This window comes from Juglans regia, chromosome 11, assembly GCF_001411555.2.
Source record: "Juglans regia cultivar Chandler chromosome 11, Walnut 2.0, whole genome shotgun sequence".
In the NCBI taxonomy this organism is placed as follows: domain Eukaryota; kingdom Viridiplantae; phylum Streptophyta; class Magnoliopsida; order Fagales; family Juglandaceae; genus Juglans; species Juglans regia.
The window spans coordinates 18,767,312-18,792,944 of NC_049911.1; the positions used below are offsets into that span (position 1 = coordinate 18,767,312).

The 25,633-nt window shown below is 34.5% G+C and overlaps 1 protein-coding gene across 2 annotated transcripts; it reads left to right on the top strand.

The window, feature by feature from the left end:
* The first annotated feature begins 15,283 nt into the window (after window positions 1–15,283).
* Window positions 15,284–25,405, top strand: LOC108997236 (phospholipase A(1) LCAT3). Of its 2 annotated transcripts, XR_001997137.2 has the most exons (12): window positions 15,284–15,633; window positions 16,832–16,923; window positions 18,816–18,943; window positions 19,114–19,249; window positions 19,363–19,414; window positions 20,818–20,918; window positions 21,483–21,662; window positions 22,155–22,312; window positions 23,045–23,099; window positions 23,375–23,428; window positions 24,661–24,881; window positions 25,131–25,405. XR_001997137.2 is itself a non-coding variant. In XM_018973419.2 (11 exons), the coding sequence occupies exons 1-11, from the start codon at window positions 15,414–15,416 to the stop codon at window positions 24,820–24,822; spliced, it is 1,338 nt and encodes a 445-aa protein (XP_018828964.1). In that variant the 5' UTR covers window positions 15,284–15,413; the 3' UTR covers window positions 24,823–25,119. The 2 variants fall into 2 exon arrangements, 1 of the variants encoding a protein (XP_018828964.1); XM_018973419.2 differs by lacking the exon at window positions 25,131–25,405 and having other exon boundaries at window positions 24,661–25,119.
* Window positions 25,406–25,633: the final 228 nt, after the last annotated feature.

The window sequence follows — 25,633 nt, forward strand, 5'->3', positions numbered from 1 at the left end:
TTTGGCATGAGTGACAAGTGGTATAGGCATGTGCCTTGCCCATTTCCGCCCACTCCTTTCCACTTCTTCCCACTTTGTTGCTTCATCTCCCTCTTGTTCCGTCCCAAGGTGACCTTTCATGTACCAATGGTCTATTTTGTAACCTAAGTGACAAGTGGCAAGTGATGGTTAGGCTTGGAATAGTAGTGGCCGAAATTATACTGGTAGATTAGTCCTTTGTGTACAAGTTTCTTCATCTTTTCTTCTAGAAGCTTATTGTATGGTGACACTTGGCAAAATCTGAAGACATAAGCTAAATTTCAAAATCCCCTTGTGTCCCTTCGGTTTCCCATGTAAACCTCCTAGAAAATCCACATTTCTCTTCCCTAGGCTCTCATTTCCCAGAATATATACCTTGGAACTCGAAATTGGGCCAAAACAAAAGGGTCTAGGCTCGTGGGAAAGGGTTGGCCAAAAATCTTTTAGTCTCCCTAGGTTCATTTTGTCTCTTGATTCTTCTAGATGGTTTCTAGCATGCTTGACAAGTGGCAATTCCTCTAGGGCAGGCGTGCAAGACATCCCTTGGCATTCCTACACTTCTCTCTCCCCCCTCCCCCCACCCCACCCCACCCCCACAGTCCATTATCATGACTAGATTAATATTGCAACACATATATGACACCTGACACTAGTGACTAGGGTTTTGGTTCATGGGCTTAGGGCATTGGGCTTGGGTTTCTTCATAGGGCCAAATTCATACAAGGCATTCTAGGGTTACTCCTTACTTGGGCTCAAGTTGCTCAATCAAAGATTCTAAGGTCTTTCCTTTAACTAAAAATACTAAGACCCTTAAAATAATATGGCAACTAGAATTAAATCTATGAACCATTCTTAGTCAAGCTCCGGTTATCACACTCAGGAGTCAGGTGAAAAAATGAGAGAGTGAGAGAGAACTGAGGGGAAGGGAGTGATAGATGAGAGAACCTGTGTTGAAATAGCGTCGTTTGGCTTGAAAATAAAGCTAAATGACGCCGTTTCAACACGAATAATTTAAAAAAAAAAATCTGAGTTGCGTCGTTTCATGCAACTCAGTAAGCGTCTTTAGAAACCCCAACCCGTGAGTTCGCTCAACTTCCACTCAATTTGGAGCTTGAGCAAATATGAACCTGTGAGTTCGCTCGACTTCCGTCGATATGGCGCTCAAGGTAAGATCAACCCGTGAGTTCGCTCGATAGGTGCTTGACACACCGCTTGAGCTAATATTAACCTGTGAGCTCGCTCGACACACTGCTCGAGCTAAGTACTAAAGTGTTCATGAGTATGAGTGTGTTATGAATCCCACTTGAAAGAACAATAAAAATAGAGATTAGAATTGAGAATCAGGAACAATACAAAGATTTAGCAAAATATAAATTGTAGAAGATGGATAATCACCTTGGGATGTTCGAGACTCCCAATTCCTCCAGATGAAAACTACAAGTTTCAACAGATCTCCAGAATGACTCCCCCTTTCCCGGACGTGGGGTTTAACAACCTGTGAAATGAAATTTACAAAAATATCGTGGACTCTATTATTGTCTTTTAACATAAGTAAAACAACACCATATAACATAGAGCAACTACATCGGATAATCCTAAGCGAAACTACTATTATAAACAACTAGGCCCAACGGAATATTATGAGGCCCTTAGAGTATGCTCAGCCCAAGAAAATTGGGTGTATTACATTGCCTTCTCCTCCAAATGATATGAACCAACATGAATGAAATCCCTAGACTAGGCCCACCTTGGTTTCCATCACCAAAGAACCTTGTCCTCAAGGTTTAGAACATTAATAGCCTCTCAAATAGGTTGGCATGTGGAGCTTTCTAAGGCCTTATGAGACATGTAAATTTCCAGTAACAAGTTTTGAGTGGTATTCCCCGTCATCTTGTTCAAAAGGATTTTCAAGGAATATAATAGGGTCTCTGCCACTATGGGCTTGTACAGATTTGCTAGAGGATCCCCCCAATGCACTGAGTAGAGCTAAAGCAACAAGAACAACAGATCTAATAGTAAAGTCTTAGCGAATTGCAGTCAAAAGTTTTAGCTCACTGAACTTCTTCTCATGAACTGCACGAAATTTTTCCTAGGCCTTGACTTCAGTATAGAGCTTCTCCTCCCACATGAACAGATTCTCCAAAACAGAACAAAATATTCTCAGAACTCAAGCACATATCTCGATGATCAAAAGTAATATTCTTCTTAGTCAATAGTGAGAATTTTTCGATGCTTCTTCGTGGCAAGGGCAGAGTTGTCGCTTGCAAAACCTTGCATGAAGCTTGGTTAACGGCACCTTTAACATGATGATGGAATATTTCGACTCCAAGCAACGTCAAAACTTCATAACTTGAATCTGAAGCTTTATCAAATAGAGCCTTACTTTAGGGATGTACAAAAAATCGGCCAACCGATTGGGACAACCTCAGACCGGTTGTCGAAGCTTAGATCCGGCTGAAACTGGCAGGGAACCGATCGACCGTTGGTGGTAAATTATCAAAACCGGCGTCGGCCGATTCGGTCCTGATTTGAACTAGCCAAAAATCGACAAACCAGCCGACATCATATGCCTCTTTATATATATATATATATATATATATATATACCGTTATTAAACGACGCTGTTTCACGTAAATAAGTGAAACGACGTCGTTCTGCTTCTTAAGTTTAGAAAAAAAAGTAAAGGGAAAGGCATTGTTTCTACTAGGGCTTATTATCCCCCTCCCTCTTCTTCTCTTCTCATTCAAGCCCTCAGCCCCCTCAGCGAGTCAGCGTTGTTTCACTTCCGTGCTTTGCAGTTCGCATTTCGCCTTCCACGTTCCAAAGGCAGCAGCAGCGGCGCAGCCTCCACCGCTCCACCTTCCTTCGGCAAACGGCGCAGCCTCCACCTTGTTTTAGGTATGATTTTGAAATTTGAAGGATGGAAATTATGAGATTTTGTTTTAAGTTTAGTGATGATTGTCAACTGATGAGTCTGATTTTGTTGAAATTTATTTTTTGATAAGAGCCTAAGAGGTTGTGCCGTTATGGTATTTGGGTCTAGGGTTAAGGATAGTGTTTTATGGTTTGGGATGATGAATTAGTGAATCAGTGATGAACATTGATGATTGAACACCACGTTGATGAGAATTTATAATTCTTATCAATATTCATAAGACTCAGTCAATGCATGTGCATGACTGTGCATTTACGGGCTTTTAATTTTGATAGATTTTGTACAATTGGTGGTTTTTTAAGATGTAATTTGATAAATGTTCATAACTTCATAAGACTTAGTCAGTGAATCAGTGCATCCACGGGTTTTCTGATTTTGATCGATTTTGATAAATGTTCATAAGACTTAGAGTCTCAGTCAGTGGAGGTCCTAATTGATTGAAATTTTAAATTATTAACTTTTGTTGATTGATAGTTTTGTTATAAATTTATTTTGATTCTTAAAATAATTTGTGAGATTTATGAGCGATCTAAAATGTAGATTAGAATATTAGATTTGTGATGTTTGCCATGTTGCAAATTAGCTGCTGTGTAATTGACAATTGTGTTGATTTTTTTGTTCTTTCTTGGTTTTACATGTTAGATGGATTCTTCGTCAAGTCCAATTGATCTTGATTTGAACTCTCAAATACCAAAACCCCCAGCCTCAAGTGCCCCTAATAGTAATAATTGTCCACTTCCTAAGAAACGGAAGGGGAATGATCTGTCAATTATTTGGGAACATTTTACAAAAGTTTAGGGTTGTTTCGTAGATGATCAAAAGGCCAAATGTAATTATTGTGGCAAGATATACACTTGCCACTTGAAGAGGAATGAAACTTCAACCATGCAAAACCATCTACCTTCATGTCCCAAATATCCTCATAAACGTGAGCCTTTAGATAAATATTAAACAACATTGGCAGGTGAGGTATCCTCAAAGGGGTTTGGAGAGAGTGATAGTTTTTTAAGAAATCTTGTAACTCATAAATATAGTGAGGAGGTTGTGAGGTTGGCGCTTGTTGAGATGGTAATCCTCGATAAATTACCATTTAGAATTGTTGAAGGGCAAAGATTTAAGAAGATGGTTTGGTTGATTGAATCTAGATTTAAAGTGCAATGTCGAGTGACGGTTGCAAGAGATTGTATGAAACTATTTGCATCTGAAAAGGCCAAACTTAAAAAGTTATTTAAAGATGGGGGGGGGGGGAATGAGGATTTCATTAACTACCAATACGTGGACATCAGTACAAAATCTTAATTATATGTGCCTAACTGCCCATTTCATTGATAATGATTGGAAATTGCAAAAGAAAATCATTAATTTTTATTTAATCCCTAATCATCGAGGGGATACTATTGGAAAATATGTTGAATCGTGCCTCCTTCATTGGGGCATTGATAAGATATTTACTGTTACTGTTGATAATACTAGCTCAAATGATACTGCAATTGCATATTTGAGACATTTTTTGATGGAGAATATGTTGGAGGGAAAATATATGCACATGAGATGTTGTGCTCATATTATGAACCTTGTTGTGAATGAGGGTCTTAAGGAGTGTGATGATGCCATTACAATAATTAGAAATGCGGTTAGATATGTGCGCTCCTCCCATGCAAGATTAGACAAGTTTAAGAGATGTGCAGAAAAGGAGAAAATTGATTGTAAAAAAATGTTGTGCCTTGATGTGCAAACCTGATAGAATTCAACTTCCATGATGTTGGAGGCTGCTAAGAAATTTGAGAAGGTTTTTAGGCAAATGGAGAGGGAGGACTACAATTTTCTCTCTTACTTTGAGGATGGAAACATTGGGCCTCCTAGAGCTGACAAGTGGGAGTCAATGATGGTTTTTGTGAAATTTTTGAAGATGTTTTATGATGCTACTTGCCGATTTTCTAGGTCTTTACATGTCATGACAAACATAAGTTTTTTGGAGATTTGTATGCTCCAAAAAGAGTTGGTTAGAGTGAGTGAGAGTGAGAATACTTGTTTGATGAGCATGGCCATAAGCATGAGAATGAAATTTGATAAGTATTGGGGTTCATTGGATAGGATGAATTTGTTGTTGTTGATTGCATTTGTCCTTGATCCACGTAGTAAGTTGAGGCTTCTTACTTTCCACCTAAAAAAAATTTATGATGAGAATTGGGCTAAAGATTTGTTGTCAAGGGTGAGACATTTATTATCAGACATGTATGCAGAGTATAATGCTACGTTCGGTTCTACCTCGAGTCGTAGAGAACATGTTCCCCCTCAGGCATCTGCACTTCCAAATGATGCTGAAGACAACATGAGTTACAACTTTTTTATGAGTGGTTGCTAGCATCAACTGCCTCTGGATCTACAGCTACCAAAATCGAGATAGACCGGTATTTATCAGATGGTTATGAGGCATTCAGCCAATCTTTTGACTTATTGAATTGGTGGAAAGTGAATGAGCCTAACTATCGTATACTTGCGAGGATTGCACGATACATGTTAGCCATGTCTGTATTCACAATTGCATTAGAGTCAACATTTAGTACGGGAGGTCGTGTACTTGATCCTTTTTGGAGTTCCTTGGCTCTGAGAACTGTTGAGATACTTATTTGTACTTAGAATTGGTTGCGACATCCATCGACGCCAATTGATATTCAAAACTCTATGGATAATGTTGAGAGCTTTGTAGTAGAATCTGGTAATATGTTTTTCTCATTCAATTTTCATATTCATTTACTTTTATAATTTAATTTAATTTTTTTTATTATCCTAATTTATTAATATTGATTATTTGATTTTTTCTATATAGAGTTAGGAGCATCGTTCATCACAACTATTGATGATTGAAGAGTTGAAGACTGCATTGGCCATTGGGAATCTATTTGGAATCTTGAATAATGAAGATTTGTGAAATTTTATTCAAGAACAGTTGTTATTTGTTGCTTACTTGATTAAAACAATTTGATTTTGTTTGTAATGTGTATTAAACATCTAGTAGAGTTTTTTTACTTATCTAGTAATTAGTATATAAGATAATAAGACAATAAAGTATAAGTAGTATATACATAGTAGTTATTAGTTACTAATAGTATATACATGACATTAAAATTAAGAAGAAATTGAATATATAAAATTTATTTTAAAAATTCTAAAAAAAAAGTCTAAAATGTAGATGATCTAGAATAACAAATTGAGCCCAAAAAGAGGCTGAATTAGGGCTTAAAATGGCCCAAACCTGCCCAAAAACTGTGGCCCAAACCTACCCAAACCGGTAAACCGATCGTGAACTGGCCGGTAACCTAACCGGTCGGTTTTACCCCCATACACAGTCAGTTTGCCCCTTCTGAAACACTCTATCGGTCGATTTCGATTTGGGCCGAAAACCGAACCGATAGTTCGATTTTTCAGCCCTACCTGACTTTCTCTCATTGCTTAGAGACACCACTTGTGGCTGTTGGAGTCTCAGAAATAAGTTTGTACTCGGCTAACAAATTCAGCACATGTGACCGTTTATTGCACTCTAGTAAGAATTGCTCGAATTGATCTTGTTAATCTTTAATGGCAACAAGATCAGCCTTATACTTTGGGGTGCACTCTACATCATGAGACAATCTATTGACTTGATCCCTGCAGTCATCTACCTCCACGTTCTCATCTACCTCAAGAGAGTCCAATCCTTCACCTGCCTGGATAGTATCAACCACCGAATCCCCTCTCCTTTTCACATAAAGTATATCTTTATGCTTCCAAATACAAATTGACTCAAAAGGCATTAACACAAGGTAATTCCTCTAATAGTCTAATTCTTTTCCTCTATCAAAAAGCCAATAAAATGGTAATTGAAGGAGTTGTAGAGACAAAAGTAATATAACATAATCCTTAAAGTAAATATGTTCAAAGACAATGTAAGCATAGTTCACGAGTCCCACTATGAGAAACGTCCGATACCACAAAACACCCCTAAGTGACAATATATCAAGTAGTTGAGATGCATTATTTACCCCCTCATCCAATTTGTCACCAACATTTGAAAGAGACTCCTGCCGCTCAACAACCAGCAAACAGACACTAGCTATATTCATGGCCTTAATCTTAACAAGCTCCAACAGCCTCTCAGAACAAAGGGAAAGGTCTTTTTTTATTTAATTCCATTTTCAAACTAATAACCCCATATTTGTGAGTTGTTAATTTTTGGCTTTCTATTCTCTTAGTAGAGGTAGTATCAAATTTTATGTAATTATCATGTTGGGGAGATCGCTGACCTTCGATCATTGCAACAGCGTTGAAATAGCAAGTAGCTCCTTTGTGCTTGAACTTCTGGTAATAGTTGTTGAACGCAAAAGAGGCATGGTCCCTTATTGTATTTGGTAAGAAACAAGGTTGGTGTGCTGCTTGTATTTTGCTGCAGTCTGCACCTTCTTTTCGACAAGCCCTGTCCAATGTCGTCTGCAACTCATCATCTAGGGTTTGCTCATCAGCTATGCACCATTCCACAATTTGCCCATCCTTGATCACCAAGGGAGATGGATGAGCAGAAAAGGTGATTCCGGCAGTGCCAATGATCCCACTAACAACATCCTAGAGCTTCTTTTCAAGAGTAATGACTTGAAAAACCAGAAACAACAATTGAGTGACATGGTGATTGCAAAACTAGTCGTGACCTAGCTCGAAGCGAAGATCGTACTGTTGCTCGATCTACGGCCGGTGGGCTCCTTCAAGATCGAGAGCTCGTGACTCCCACCATTGGCTCGCGTCATAGTCGGTTACGAGTGGTATAATTTTTTGTTTAAACTAGTCATAAGCTGTTATGGTTTGGAGGCTCTTGGGACAATAGAGGATTCGAAGGTTCAGGTTGACCCTTTGGAGGTCTTTGGCGTTGGAGACGGACCCATAGGTGTGGGCCTTGGTTCGGATGAATGGTTTCTGGAGCCATGGGACCAAGAAATGGGTCCCCTCACCTGGCGTCTCTTCCCATGTTCCACGGAGCCGATAGAAGACAACGTCGTGTTGCCCTTGGTCACTCAAGGCTCCGACACTCAAAGATTTCACAATAGCACCATTGCCTTCCCCAAACCCGAGGCTAAGCACTGATATGTGGGATTGCTGGGAGGATGCCACCCACTCCCACAAAATCAACTTGCCGTCATGGTAAACGGCGAGGGAGATACGAAGGTCTGGATCAAAAATCCACCACCCACTAATTGAGTCGACCAAGAGTGTGTGTGAGGATGTTAAACAAGATGAAGGCTCAATGACTAGGGAGGTTCTCGGGAGAAAAGGGAATGCATAAAATGGGATGGATGAGATCAGATCTTCGGGAATGGTTTTGTGAGGGTGAATGTGGTAGATACGGGTCTTGCCCTTGGGGAGGATTATTTGAGGGTTATGAATTAGAGTCTGGGCATGGAGAGTAAAGAGGGGAATATTGTTGGGATAAACTCTAATCTCTTCCACCTCCGCTGCATTTTCGTTGGAAATGTCATTAAAGTCTTGTGCAATTTCACGAAGAGCAACCGGAAGGGTAGAGTAGTTTGTTTCCTCTTTTTCTACCCTATCTATGGAATCTTCTTCTTTTTACCACTCCACGAGAGCATGATGCATCCCCTTGCAATTTTGCTGCATCCTCTTGCAATTTACCTACATTCGGTCGAGTATTTCTCTGATCTCCAACTCTTTGATCAAAATATTTTCCATCAACAGCAAATTTGCTTACTATTTGTTGAAGCTTACCCCGTCTATGAAGAATTGGTGGCTCTAGATACCAATTGTTATGAATCCGACTTTAAATAACAATAAAAACAGAGACTAGAATTGAGAATCAGGAACAATACAAAGATTCAGCAAAACATAAATTGTAGAAGATGGATATTCATGACTTGGGATTTTCGAGGCTCCCAATTCCTCTAGACGAAAAACTACAAGTTTCAACAGATTTCCAGAATGACTCCCCCTTTCCCTGGCATAGGGTTTAACAACTTGTGAAATGAAATTTACAAGAATACCCTGGTCTCTACTATTGTCTTTTAACATAAGTAAAACGACACCATATAACATAGAGCAACTACATCGGATAATCCTAGGCGAAACTACTATTGTAAACAACTAGGCCCAACAAAATATTATGAGGCCCATCGAGTATGCTTAGCCCAAGACAATTGGGTGTATTACAAAGTGTCTACGACTAGTCTATGCAAAGAAAATAAAAATTAGCAGTGAATAATATTGAACTCCTCAAGAGCCAATTTTATCTTGTATAATTTATTATCTTTCTAAAGTTTCACAACAATATATCTTATCTGATTAATTAATAGCATATATTAAAAATGCTTGTTTGCAACTTAGGTTTCTTGAGAATAATTATTTTAAGTCTTTAACTAAGTGTAAATAATAGAGTATGTATGAATCTACGATATATAAATTATAATGTAGTTACTATTTCAGTAATATATTATCATTCATTTTTAAATGATTGCTTGTTTCTCTATTCATCAGTTAGGTGTGAAGATTCCTAAAGACTGATTGATCAAGAGACCAAAAAACATGCAAGAATTCTTCCAACCAAAAGTCTTTTAAGTTTTAATGATGCATTGATGCATCATCATGCATGGACATAGATATTGAAAATTTGTGTTGTAGTGTTGGTGGTTTTATATTTATAATTATTTGTTGTGCTGGCTATATTCTTTGCATATATACAAGTCTTTGATTATGTATCACATTATTTTTTGCCATGTGTTTATATCTTAATGATCTTTATATTTTTTGTATTTAAGGCAAAAAAATATCGACTATTGAGGCTAAATACATAAATTACTTATTTATTGAAACTATTTAGATTTATATAATATCTTTATAAAAAATTCTACTTATGATCCTCACATTACACACAACACATAAATTTTTAATTTTTAATATTTTCTCTTACCAAATGTGTAGTGTATGGATGATGAGTAGAATCATTCAATTAGTTTAAGAAGAATAAAACCAAAAAAAAAAATTAAAAAGGAATTAAAAATAATAAAAATAAGTGTGGTGTGTGGGGATAATTAGTAGCAAAACTCTATTTTATTGAAATTAATCAATAAATTTATATTTTATATTCTTTTATACATAATATAAAATGCTTGAGTTGCATCAAGTATGATTTTTAATACTTTTTATCAACATTGAAATATCCAATTTAAAATTGTTTTGAATCGCCCGATTCAATTTGTTAAATTACCCGATTTATTGAATCGTTCCTTACTCGATTTCAAACTCGATTTTCATGTCTTGATTTAGATTATGGTTATTGCAGCTAGGGGTGTAAAAATTAACTGGGAAACGGGAAATCGGATTGGACCAGTCCGGTTTTAGACCAGCCCGGTCTGGAATCGGTTTCCTTAGTTCCAAAACCGACCGATACCGGTCTGGTTCTGGCTCTATACTTTTTAGGACCGGACCGGTTCACTATATTATATAATTTAAATTAATGTTTTTAATTGGAGGAATCTTCTGGAATCTAGTGACTATATATTTCAGTATTCTGCTCCTCACTAATTCCATTGTCATAAAATCCATTTATGATAAAAATAATCCAAACAAACTGATTTATCACAGTGCCTATATTCTTCGAGTGATTACTGAAGAAGAATGGGGTACCAACCCCTCTACTTCTAAAAGACTCTCTGATACAGACACTTCATTTAATTACTATGATTACATCACTGCTTGGAATCGTTTTATGCTCTTCCAAGTATCTGATATGAGCCACTCCTGGTTCATTAATTTTGATGCCAAATTCAAAGGAAGCTTTCATTTTTGGTTTCTTCAATAGTGGAACCAATTTGGATTAATTCCAGAGAATTTTCCTGATATGCTCTTCAGAGCATTTAAACATAATACCCTGATTGTTGGTCCTAAACTAGACCGACATTTAGCAAAATTTCCTCATTCTCTCCATTTTTGCAAATCCTACAAATTGCCCTGGATTTTTAAATGGAATTATGAAAGAAATGCTGATATCATAGACCGTTCTTACTACACTAAGTGGTGGGATAAGTTCGCCTATGTACAAAAAACTATTGACCGAATGATCAAGGATTTTCCTCAAGTAGCACTTGACCTACAGGACAACTACTCTTCAATGTTTGCCTTTTGGAAAAGGTAACATTTTTCTTGAGATTTTTAAAGGGCATAAGTTTGTTCGACTGTTCGAACATTAAGAGTGCTAAAAAAATTATTTTGAACCCAAGAGGTTCGATAAATGAAATTGATTGGAAGTTTTGGGATCTTCCAGGATTCTAGCACAGAGGGAATTAGGATTGCTTCTTCAAAAGAGCAGTCTTCTTCATTAACTATGTCAGGAGGCATAGTTGACCTGGAACTAATGGTTGAATTAGATCTATTCATTCCAACTATTTTATTGTTAGACAACACCGACCTTTGCATCTCAGGGGTCTGTGAACATCATACCTTATCCGACCCAACAACCCAAACTGCCCTCAACGCTCTCTGGCAAACGGGACTTACCTAGGGTACTAGACAGACAATAAGAGGATGAACCAACCAAAGTAAGAACTCAGGGTGGGGGTTGTGAACCAACAAAATAATTGAAACGTACGAAATAAAAACAACAATTAGATACCAGAGTGGCTCTGATACCCACAATAGCAGAAAATGGAAGAAGGATTGAAGAGGAAGAGAAGGAAATCAGAGTATGCACAATTAAATGCAGGCGGTTAAACCGACCATATGCATGTATGCAATACGAAATAAGATAAGAGAAGGAAATAACATTAACATGAAATTATAAACATAAAGCTTAGTAAAATTACATAATTTATATATATATATAATAATATAAATTATAATTACATAGAAGATAATGTTATTATAATTTATTACATAAATTTTAATCTTAAACATGAAGATTTATTTGATCATATACTTTAAATATAAAATATATATATTAATAATATTTTATGGCCTAATAAATTCTCAACATATTCATTTTTGATAAATACATAATATATTTGTAATTACTAATATACATTAGTATATTAATTACATTTCGTTTTAATTAATTAGTATACTAATGTATATTAGTATATTAATTATATTTTATGCCCTAATACTAATATTATTAAAATCGAAAAGTCGGATCAAACCTAACCGAACCGGAACCGGTAAAACCGGAAGTACCTATTTAGGAGGGTAACCGGTGCGTAATCGATTTTTTAAAATACACAACCGGTGAATACCGGTTCAGTCCTAAATTTTATCCAAAACTGGACCTGTTACACCTCTAACTCCAACTATTAATTAGTAATAAATAAGCATAGTTGCAAAGGATATGCATATCCCATCTATGGATTCCCATGCACTTTCCGGTGCTTGTCCTTTTGTCTGAAAAAACCAATTAGGTAGGTTAGAGGATGAGTGATGTGTTGCTCCAATTCTAATTCTAAATAGGAGGTCATGACATATCATTAACATTATGTGTACGAGCCTATCATTCTATGATTAAATGTGGATATTACGTGCCTCTACTTTGGAATACCTAAAACTTAGTCATTGTTTAGTATTTACATTTCTCTGGTTGCGGATAATTGAAAGCTGCTTCACCTATTTTATCAGTATACTGGCTTTTTAAAGTATCACATGACACCATGTGTTATTTACAATCTCTCCACAAAATATTTTATAAGAGTAAGTTTAATACAACTATTTTAATAACCCAATTTTGCAATCGATAATGCGATAATTTCACTTTATTATTATTTTTTTAATTTTAAGTCTTCTATCTGCTTTGAGATTTTCTATAATCGATAATTATGTCATGTGTAGTAATAAAAAGAAGGGTAGTGATAACCCTATCACTATCCATTTACTGCTCCTAGTTTATTTGAAATTTTTTATTTTTATTTTATTTTATATATTTTTTAACATCCTTAATCATTAAGAAAAAATATATAATTTTACTAATAATCATTTTCTTAACCATTAAATAAAATTAAAAATTAAAAAAAAAATAAATATAAAAAAAATAACAAATGAGTAGTAGGAAAGTGATAATCCTATCATTTGAGTAGTTATCCTTTATGGATGATGGGCCTTGGGCCCCTAATTTGGGTCAAACTAATATTAACTCCTCCAGTTATCCATTTAATTCATCTTGCATGTAAGTGTGAAGAATTCACTAATAAAAAAATTGTAAAATATCTTACTTTATTCAATCGTGGATGTTTGAGACGCTAGACTATTCCCAATTGTCTAAACAGATCAAACTAAATTCAGAAATATAAATTACTCATTTTAATTATATTTTAACATAAAATATGTGGTATGTGGTAATGAAACTATGAAAGCTACAAAATATTATTTTCTTGGTGGTCTACCTTTGCAAATAAGAGGAACTTCGATATTAAATTAAGATTAAGATTTATTTTGTAATATAAATATTTGAGTAATGACAAATATATAATTTTTTTCATTAAACCAAGTTTTAAATTGATGATATTTTTATAAAACGATATTAATTTTATAAAATATTTTATATAAATACCAATTATTTAAAATAAGCTTATATAAAAAATTATAAAAATAATTATACATATATTATTTTTTTTATATAATAATAAAAAAATTCTAACCAGCATATAATTTATTATTTTTATCCTTCGATAACGATGGATAGTGGAGTTAGCAAGCGGAAGTTCAAAGGGAATATCCGGTCTGAGATTCCCATACATTCTCCGTAGTCGCACTTCATCTTCCCCCAGCTAACTTGACTTGTGTTTCGGTACCTACCATTCTCGACTACTCTTTGGTAGGTACTTCCCCTCTCTACCATCAACATTCCACCTCCCGCCCATCTTATTTTGCCACGTTTCACTTAATATTCTGTTTGATAGTAAAATATTTTATTTTATTTAATTATTATAATTTTTTTTTAAATTTTTATATAAAATATAATAAATAATTCAATATTTTTAAATTTAATAATAATAATAATAATATTAAAAAGAATATTATAATAATATTTTATTTTATTTTTAATTTTTATCTACAATCAATCTAAACAGTAACTAAATCCATCCGCATCCAAAATTGAGGGTTAAAATAGGAAAAACACAAGCCCTCCATGCATTAATGCCTAGCAAAACACGTAGTTGTTAAAGCCTGCACTTTTTTATTCATTGGTTCCTCTATTTCTTATTATTTCTGTTTCTTCCCCAAACCTTTCACTTTCTTAGTTTTGTATTTACGCTATTATCCTTCCATTCTTATATTTTTAAAGTTTTTGTTTGGATTTTAAAATTTAGAATATAAAAGAGGAATAAATACATAAAATAAAGTCTACAATATTTGTTAAGTATAAAGTTGTCCAAAATATTTACTCAGATAATCATAAATACCATGGAATCTATACTTAGATGTTTATTTCTTCTATTACTCTGTACTCTAAAGTTTGGATAAAAGTTATTTAAAAGCTTATAAGAAATTATATAATCTTAAACAAAATTTACTTAAAAAATATTTTCAAAGTATCACCAAGTTTTAAAATAAAAATAAAAAGAAGGAAGATTTTTTATGATATTTGATAACAAAAAATATAAGTCTTGGGAGTGACATCTCTCAAAATATTTGTAAATAATAGTAAAATGATTTGTAAATTATATAATGAAATGATTTGAGTTAAAATTTTTTATTGAATTTTTGAAAAGAAAAAATAAAAATTTAAATAAAAATATTATAAAGTTAAAAAATTATTTGAATATAATTTTTTAATTTTAATTTTATTATAAAATTTGAAAAAGTTGTATTATTTGTTGTATTTTATTTTAAAGTTTATAACAATTGTAATGATTAGATAATGATTATATGAAAAAGTTAAAAATTTAAAATTGAAAAATATTTTGTATTTGAATGACTTTTAGAAATAAAATATTTAAAAATATTTGAGAATATCATATAATATCTTATTACACAAATAATGCCTTAGTTTAGTGTTATTAGTATATATATATAATATCTAATTTGAATAAAAAATGAATTTTTAATGTATAAAATATATTATGTTGAGTCCTAAAATCAATATAGAAAATAATAATTAATACAGCTAGCTTACATATTATTAGGCACATTTTACAGCTATTGACAATAAAAAAAATTAAAAATAATCCCTTTAATTTAAAGAAAATGAGGTTAAAACTTAAAACTTGGAAACGGTATACGGAAGGACTAAAAAGCAAGTAAAAGTACTCAAATGTAAATAAACTATTTTCAGTCGCTTTCTCTCTCCCTCGAGTCTCGACTCTTTTAAAATCTCGCTCTATCTCTCTGTCAATGGTCGCAAAGAGCAACGGCAAAATACAACCACCACCTCGGCCGTTTAAAAACCCGAACCCATTATAAAAAAAAACCCGAACCCGAATATCCCATTCCAGGTCGAACAATGTTCGGAGGTTTGTGTTCCTGCCCGTGCTTTGGAGACCGGAGCTCTGACGCGGATGGGTCTGAAGTCGATCCGGTTCTGCTCGTCTCCGGCATGGGAGGCTCCATTCTCCACTCCAAGAATAAAAAGTTCGGGTTCGAGACACGGGTCTGGGTCCGGATCCTTCTGGCGGACCTCGAGTTCAAGAAGAAGCTCTGGTCTGTCTATAATCCTACCACAGGTCATCTCTCTCTCTCTCTCTTGTTAGTTTATGTATGTTTGTTTGTCTATATATGCACGTGTTTACGTTTGTTTGTGTCTGTGTTTTTGCATTGGAGTTTGAATATGTGTTGATTTTTTTGTGGAAATTGGTTTTTCTTTGAAGGGAAAAGAGAAAAACAGAGAAACATCGTTTATGTTTTTGGTTGATGAGGAAGTTAATTAAGGACTAAGTATGAGGACTCGTAACTGGGTTGCAAAGAAAAAAAAGGAAGGGATGCTTGGGGAATGAGATATATGAGAATTTTGTTAACAGTAATAAAATAATATGTGAATAGTAATGAAATAGTTTGAATAAAGTATTTATTGGGTTTTGAAAAATGAGAGATAAAAAATTGAATAAAAAATATTATAAAGTTAAAATATTACTAGAATATAGTTTTTTAATATTATTTTTGTTTTGAGATTTGAAAAAATTGAATTATTTTTTATTTTTTATTTGAAAGTTTGAAAAAGTTGTAATGATTAGTTTGAAAATGTTATAATGAATAGTTTGAAAGTATTTGTGTTTGAATAATATTTGAAAAGGAAATAAGATAGGATGAGATGAAAACTTTTTCCAAACATCTCTTAAGTGAGAGAAAACGGAAAACTCATTGCAAAATCTGTCAAAGCTAATAAAATCTCATTTGAATTGAGTTATGAGTTATGGCTGATACTGGTTATTCCAAAGCATCCAAAAAAGGAAAATATAATATAATTGATTGTGATTATAAAATCTCAAATACAGTGTTTGGTTGCTGTGAGATGTAAGAAAATGAAAGAAACCAGAGATGTAAGAAAACTCAAATACAGTGTTTTTGTCAACAGCCAAATAATTGGAAATTATTCCTGAACTTTCTAACGTTTCCAGATGTTAGTTGTAATTCCGGAAATTCAAAAAATATGAATTATTCCCAGAATTTTGAATTAGTGTGAGTTAGTTATACTGCCAATTCCTAAATTATATTCAAAATGCCTGACTGCATCTCTCTCTCTCTCTCTCCATATCTATGTTGTTCGATAATAAAATAGTTTCATTTAGACTGTTTGGAAGATGGAAGCAGCATCATCTTCAATTTAGCCTTCTTTTCAGTATCTGAGTTTTTATTTTCAGAATGGCATAGTTACTTGGTTTCCTCAAATTACTCTGCCTTAACTTTGCGTAAGTGTGATTTTAGGTTATACAGAAACATTGGATGATGACACTGAAATTTTGGTCCCCGATGATGATTACGGGCTGTATGCAATTGATATTTTAGATCCATCATTGGTATGATCAACAATCCTCTCCATGGTTTTTCACAATCCTGAAATGATGTAGCATGTAGTATCTTGCCATGCAAGCTGTACTAGAATTTGGATTAAACGGTCGTTTTTTAGAAATTATATGACTGTGGAACTTTTCTAATTCTTTCCAGTTGATTGCTTCTAAGTATATAGAACATGTAGTTGTTCTCGAATTGAGTGGTCACCAATAACAAACATGATTCAGAATAGACCTAGCTGTGATAAAAAAAAAAAACCCTAAAAAAATCCTTAAAAAACCTTGCCAACAGATGTATCCCTTTTGTGAACAAGGAGAGATTTTTTTTTTCACTTGTGGTCACCATAAATTAATGAATAAGGAACTATTTTCCTCTTTCTGCCTGCCAATGCTTGGGAAGGCTCCCCCCCCTTGACTCCCTTGGCTTATCTCTTTCTATTGTTCTCCTGGGTTTGGCTTTTGCTTTTGAGCTATTCAATTCCTATGTTCTTTTGATATGTGAACTAGCAATCATTTCACAGTGAGATATTGAAACAAATATTATGGTATTCAAAGTCACTCATTTGCTATTTATGTCACAACGTACAGAAGAAATAGCCATATCTACGTGATATTCCAAAAAGATCAGTTCTAGTTCTATTCAAAGTCCTTGAAATCACTTAGAAAGCTCATTTACATTAAACATCAAATGTGGACTTTAGTACCCATGCAGAGCTCTGTGCTTGAAATATATTTTCTCCTGCAGGGGGATTTTTCTCTGTAAAAAAAAAAAAGTATTCAGGTGGGATTTATAATCTACTGACGCAATGGGGATTTTTCTTGTCATCTCTAGCAAATTTTAAGTAGTTTGTCAATCGCTTAAAGAGCAGCTATTTAAATTGTCACATAGCAGGTGTGATTGGGGATGACATAATCTATGATGAAGAACAACATTTCTCCTAATACAATATGTTCACAATTTAGTGATTACAATCTCTCACTCAAACCTCTAACGTTACTAGAGTCTGCATTGCGTTTCAGTATTTCAACTCTATATTATGTTTACTACATTGAATCTAATACTAAATCATTAAATTTACTTATTCCTATTAGTTTTAATTTTTGGGACAAGTAGTGATTTAACATGATATTAGAGCCAAAGTTTTGAATTCGAGCCTTAACTCTACACTTTATTTCCCCCATTTCAATTAAAAATATTTCACATGTTGGATTAAATCCACAGGAGAAATATTTTGCCCCCATTTCAAATAAAAATATTTTACCCTTATTAAGGAGAAGTCGACCTACACATGAGTGGTAAAATATAAACCAAATTCTGAATTCTCCTACTAGACTTTTGAGACAAGTGGTGATAACATAATCATTTGATCAAATCCCACCAAGTAAACATGTAGTGTGGTGGGATTTAACACCTATGCAACACCTTTTCAATCCATCCATCCATCCAATATGAGACTTTAAAACTCTCACAATTTGGGGCATCATAGTTTATCCTGACCAACTACTTCATTCCTTCTTGCCTTCAAACCACATGTTGACATTCTTCCAGAGATAATCAATTTATGATTTTCCCCCATCAGCCTGTATATACTCTTTTAGAATGACTAGTAATTGCAGCAAATGTGGCATGTGAAGTGTGTGAGTTTTTGTCTCTTGTTCTATGTTCCATGAGTACCACATTTGGGTCTGTGCTAGGATCATGGGATTGCACATGCACTAGTATACACTTAGTTTATGTCATCATTGAAACATGTTAGTTGGTTTAAAAGTCTTAGAAGCATCCATTTCAATACTTTCAAAGTTTGTATTTCTTAATCTTTCTTTCATCATCACATTACCATCATGTTAGTATCTTTCCCTCTTAGTTGCTTCTGATATGATATCATTTGATGTTTCAGGTGATAAAACTTTTACATTTCACAGAGGTATATCATTTTCATGCTTTGATTGATATGCTTGTTAAATGTGGCTATAAGAAGGGAACCACGTTATTTGGATATGGTTATGATTTCCGGCAAAGCAATAGGTAATTCATTTTGTATTGGTTGCTTTTCTGGTTGTTAAAGTTGATTATTGGTGATGTGATTCTCAAGTGTGTCAATCTCTAGCTAAGGTTTTAAATGTAAAACGGTGTCTTATAGATATTAAAAGCTCCTTAATGTTGCTCATAGTTATCTGCAAATGTATCATTGGCAGAATTGACAAGTTAATGGAAGGTCTTAAAATGAAGTTGAAAGCAGCTCACCAAGCTTCTGGTGGTAGAAAAGTCAATATAATCTCGCATTCAATGGGCGGGCTGCTAGTGTTGTGTTTCATGTCACTCCATAATGAGGTGTGCAAATTTTCTCGTGGTGACCAGTTTTTTTTTTCCCTGTGACATGCAAAAAATAATTGTCTTCTTTTGTCGTAAGAGGCATGACTGGTGATTCTACTATTTGTTGGCAGGTATTTTCCAAGTATGTGAATAAGTGGATATGCATTGCATGCCCCTTTCAAGGTAAGTCTATTTTACTCATTATTAACAATGGATTTGAATTCTTTGAGAGAGAGTGGAATGATTTCATTTCCTTTTCAGTAAACTACATTTGAAACTTAGGGATCTTTAATTTATATAATTAACTATCCTCAGAAATTTGACTTAATAGTTCAAAGAGTTATTCTCAAGAACAATTTTTCTCCATTGTTTAAAGTAATGGTAGTTTGGCTTTGCTGAAGCCAGAAAAAGAAGAATGCAAAGAAAATGAAAGGTGATGAAAAAGTCTTCTGCTCATAAACAACATAAGCACAAAATGTTTTTGGGACTTGTGAAGCTACTTGATTTAGTAGAAAACTTTATACTGCCTCAGTGATGCCACATGGCTGTAAAATGTGTTGTCTAACTTCTCTATAGTAATTAACAGGTTCAATCTACAAATAGCCACTCCTTTAAGCAGTAAGGTCTGTCTACCTGGCAGACATGTTAAGGCTGTGTAAGAATGAAAAGGGGTGGCCCCAACATCGTTCCTATCATTTGCATGTGAGACATAAAATATCCAATTTAATGGAAACATAATCCAAACCACTTAAGATGTACTATGCAATTTTCTTAAACTCCTAATCTGTATCTAGACCACAATTTGGTTAGAGCCCTTGCAACAAAGACTTGAGGAGGCCACTTGCCCTGCTTGTCTCTGGTGTCAGAAGCTCCATTCTTCACTTCAAGAGATGTAGTGCTTCAGGTTCTGGAGGCACTTTTAGCTTCAATTGATGGCTGCTTATTAGTGGCTGATGCACTGAATTATCTTAGATGTTTTCATTGATCTGGTTATCGATTGGGGATACCTCTTCCTCCTCATGAATGCTCTTGTTTCCTATTATTCGTTTCTTCTATTGTCAATAATGTGTCCTTGCATCCTCATTTACCTTTATTTTCTTTCCATGCCCTGTTTTGCTAAGCTTGGACTTCTCCCCCAACTTGGATTCAGCTGCATGAATCCTCAGACATGTTTCTGGACTTCTTATTTGCATCTCTCTGACTATTTTTTGTTTGATCTTATGGGTATTGGGATTTCAAGTTCTTTTTCTTGGTGGAAGTTAATAAGCAAATACTTCTGTACTCTATCCTTGTAGAAAGCTTTTATTGGCTACAGATTGTAAAGTACATATTTTTAGGATAAAAATGTGAAAAAAGGTACACAAAGTGGTGCCAAAGTTTACTTTTATCCTTATGATGAGCCATGAGCAGCAAGGAGTCCAAGAATACCCCTAAAGCACCTGACGAGTTTTAGCTCAGATAGCAGTTCTGAAATTTTCTGTTTTGTTCTTTCTCCATTATTTTTCTTGTGTCTTTTCAAATTGTGCTCCAAAATAATACGAGTAGCAAAAACTGTGCTCCAATTAATTCTGAAATATAATTGACAGGTGCACCGGGATGCATTAATGATTCACTCTTAACTGGATTGCAGTTTGTTGAAGGATTTGAAAGCTACTTTTTTGTGTCAAGGTGGACAATGCACCAGCTGGTAATTCCTCAACTTGACTATTTTCCCCAGGTGATGGAATTAAATCTAAAACTTTGAACTTCTATGTTGTGCCGAACCTTTTCTTGGTGAAGCTATAGTTCCAATTGAAGCATGACTTGTTTGCATATGTAGTTAAAGAAATATTGGCATAATTGTTGAATACTGAGAGTTGTGTTTGGACAGTAATGTGCCCTTTCTGGGTTATATCTATAACATTTTTTAGGGTGTTGGATTTAGTTTGACTTAGGTCAACCATTCAGGTGCATGTAACCCCATCGAAGATTAGTATAGGTTATTCTCATAAGTTGCATGTCCAATTTACTATGTATTCAGCTTGCAACCGTCAGGTCTAAGGAAGTGAGATTTGTGCTTCTAGATCCACGTGACAAGAAAACTCTGGTTAGGTGTAGCTGCTATCTTGTTCAAATTAGAGAGTTCATTCTCTGTGTTTCCCATAATGATTCTGTCTTACCCTATTCAAGACTACACTCATATTAATTCTTTAATGTATTTGGTTAATATACAAAGTCCTATGAGATGACATCTATATATTTTTGTGTATAGTTGGTTGAGTGCCCATCAATCTATGAGATGTTGGCAAACCCAGAATTTAATTGGAAAAAACAGCCAGAAATTCAAGTTTGGCGAAAGCACTCCACAGATGAGGAAACTTCTGTCGATTTGGAATCTTACGGTCCAATTGAAAGTATCACACTGTTTGAAGAAGCATTGAGGGATAATGAGGTACTGCGCTCATAATTAATGGACGTGAAAACGTATTAATATTTGTCTTCAAATTCTGCATTTCAACTTTATAAATATATAAATATATATTTGATAAATGATGAAGGTTTTTATTATAGACAAGACTGTTTGTGAACTTCTACTTCAACTTTACTTATTAAAAAAGAAAATTTTTATCTCCAATTTCAAGGGCAGTATATCTATTCTGATTTCTTATGTTTGCGAGATCCTTGAAGAATATGTTATCTACTTCCTTTTTACTTGAATTTATGCTTTGATGGACTTCTTTTTTCGACCACTGTCAAAACTCTATTCCTAGACCTGACAGCATCTACCCCTATATTTTTTTCTAACAGAAGCACCCACACACACACACTGTTGCTTACATTTCATGATGATTGGAGCATTTTTCTCCTTTCCCCTATAATTTTCACTTCCATCATACATTCTTTAATGAGTATCTAAAGCTCATATCATGTGTATTTGTTGCAGCTTAATTATGATGGAAAAATGGTAGCTCTGCCTTTTAACTCCGAGATTCTCAAATGGGCTGCTGGGACTCGCCAAGTTATATATGATGCTAAATTACCGGATGGGGTCTGCTTCTATAACATTTATGGAACATCATTTGACACACCTTTTGACGTTTGGTATGTGAGTGAATTAATTTAGGCATTAAAAATGCTTTGTAGGGGTCAAGGGATGGGAACTTTTAAAGTAAGTTGTCCTTGTGAAATCACCACTTATCCCAAAAGCTTAAGCTGATGGAAAGAGGTAGATTTTATTATTTTATATCTTAACACTCCCCCTCACTTGTGGGCCAGACTTTTCCTCAATGAGTAGGCCCAACAAGTGGAATATTTAATTAAATGGGATAGAGTGTAGAGTCAGGGTTCGAACTCAGGACCTCTGCTCTGATACCATGTGAAATCACCACTTATCCCAAAAGCTTAAGCTGATGGAAAGAGGTAGATTTTATTATTTTATATCTTAACAGTCCTCATTTGTTCGAAAATATGAAATCTAAAAAGGGGTTTGGAAAGTGTGATGTAGTCTGTCAAACGTAAGGAGCTCTCTTCACCAACACCAGATCATTTTAATTAATTCTTTTTTTTTTTTTACAAATAAGATCATTTTAAAGAATTCTTGTCATGCATGTTAAATGATGTTTATTCTTAATGTATTGCTCAGGTCAAAAAGGGATTGAAATTTAATCCATTGGTTTCTACGATCAAAACTAATGATTTGCTAAATGGCGTGCCTTTCTTTGAATCCAAAAGCAAGTTAAAAATTCACTGGAACTGAGATTTAGAATCTTTTGATCACAATTATGAAAACTGTTAATGGTAGAAGTGTATCTGACATATGTGTGTTCAATGCAGCTATGGCTCGGAAACATCTCCAATTGACGACTTGTCTGAAATTTGCCACTCAATGGTGAGTGATTTGATTTGTTTGTGAAATCACTAACCTGCTGCTAGAAGTTAAACTTGAAGTTAAATTGATACAACAACCCCTCACCTCTTGAAACTACTCTGCTTAGGTAGAAGCCCTTTTTCACAGGTGATTTATCAAACAGCAATTTTCAAATTTTAATGTGCACATAAACTGATGAATATGCTCATATGCACATTCCCTTAAATTTGTGCCTTATCTACTGACACATTCTGGTTATTTTGTATGTTTACACCTTGTATCATTTTTTATTCCAGCCCCAGTATTCTTATGTTGATGGAGATGGAACAGTTCCTGCTGAGTCAGCAAAGGTGCTCTATCTAATTTTTCATTTGACGCATTATTTCAGCTAATGTTATTTAAGGAAAGCTCTATGATGTTGTCCAGTGTCAGAATGTTGAAATGAAAATCCAAATTCTTGCTTGGTAAATAGAACTTGAGTCATAAAAAAACCAATACCAAGCTTGAACTCGGATTGGCCCAATTAACAATTTGAGCTCTCTAAAAGGCCTGCTGGACAAAGCTCAAGCAGACCAAAGCTCAGATAGGCTTTGGCTCTTTTCACCCTAGAGGCTAGAAACTTTGAACTTTATGTACCCACGAACATGGAAAATTTAAACAAATGGACAAGTGAACATGGTGGAGAATTTTGACATGTTATGCGAGCACCACTCTTCCAGTCAATTTTTACATGCACAAATAATGTGAGCATTTCAATTTTGTTTGTATCTTGTAAATGACAAGTTCGTTTGTTACAATTAGAAGGTTCTACAAACAAAAACAAAAGAAAAAATTACACGAATAGAGGATGAAGCAGAGTAGCAGTACCTAATTATAACTGAAAGATAACTATGTAAACCGTCCAGCTTACCCAATTATAACTGATGTCATACATAAACATATAAGTTGCAACCAATAATTAAAACTTCTGTGATCAGCGATATAGACGTGCATGCAATCGGTGTCATTTTCTTCCCTATCCATTAAGAAAAAAGCAGAACTTGGTGAAGACATTTGATAGTATCCAGAGGCCATGGTTTGGTCATCTAAAATGTGATCTATGATATCTACTAAAATATTTTAGTCCATGCTTCAGTGCACATGTGAATGAATCTATTAGCTGGTTAACATCAACATGCAAGAGAGATGCAAAAACAGGGATGATGGGCATATTGATCAGGTTTTAGATAGCTAAACAAGACAAACTAAGACGGTAGTCTGAATATGGAGTTTATTTGATTAAGTTAGGTTTGGCTTAGTGAGTATTTTAGATTTATTTTGTTGTGATATTCGTTCTTGATATGCTATGAGCTTACTTTGTAATTAAGTTCATCTTTGGATACGCATCTTGAATACATTGAAACCTTGAAATTATCAGGGTACATGGTTCCGAGAACATAATTTCTTATCACTTTCTTGCTCCGATTAGTTAATGTGCTTCTGTTATCCGCAGTGTAGGATCGTTTGATCTTTCTTTGTGAGAACCAACTTCTATTGCATAATATCTAATCTCTGTTGAGCAATCTTTCTTTGGATTGCACAGGCTGATGGATTTGATGCAGTTGAAAGAGTAGGAGTTGCTGCTAGTCATCGTGGAGTATTACACGACGAAACAGTTTTTAAATACATCCAAAAGTGGTTGGGGGTTGATCAAAAGGTCCGGAAGCATTCAAAGTCTTCCAGAGTAGTAGATGCTTCAACTTAGCTCATGGACTTGCAATTCTTTTATGCAGAAAGGGGATATGTTTCACATAGTCACGATTTGTAAGTAATTATTATTGTACATTTAGTAATAATAGCATCAGAACTTTGTGAATTTGGAACCTTCTGTATACATCCCATGTACACAAGTTGTCCTTTTTCTAGCTAAGTGAATCTGAATTAGTTTAAATGTTATCTGAATCATCTTATTGTTCCCAAAGGCTTTGTTAGCCTCATGGAATATATTTTTTTGGAAAACTCTTTTTTCCCGTTTTGCAATCTTTGGCATGACATCTGGGGATAAATCTTCAGGGAATAATGATCTCTCTTCAGGGGGGAAGTGGCCCTCTCTTTTAGTAAGCAGAAGCTTATTTATTTCCAGAGCAAGTTCAAGTTTCCAAAGGAAGAAATCAACCCAATGCAAGATGATCTTCCAAAAGCCCTTGGTTCGGACAGATCTCAATTTCTCATGGCAGATTTAATGCCTTCTCAAAAAAATTCTATTTGAAAGATTGTTTAAGAGTTAGTCTATATACTGTCCTTAAATAAAGACTGTTCATGTAAGCTCATACAGTTATATTTAAAAAAATTTTAAAATTACAATAATATCCTGCTTTTTCTCCTTTTACCTTATTCATCAATAGAACTACATACGCAGTCTTCCACTCAGAACTGTAAATAAAATTTCTCTTCTTTTATTATTGTACTAGCTAAGCTAAATAATATACTTTTTATCTTCTCTTTTTATTGCCATCTAATATTCAAATCAATAGTCATAGATATTGTTGTTGGAATAGAAAGTTTGGACTCACAAC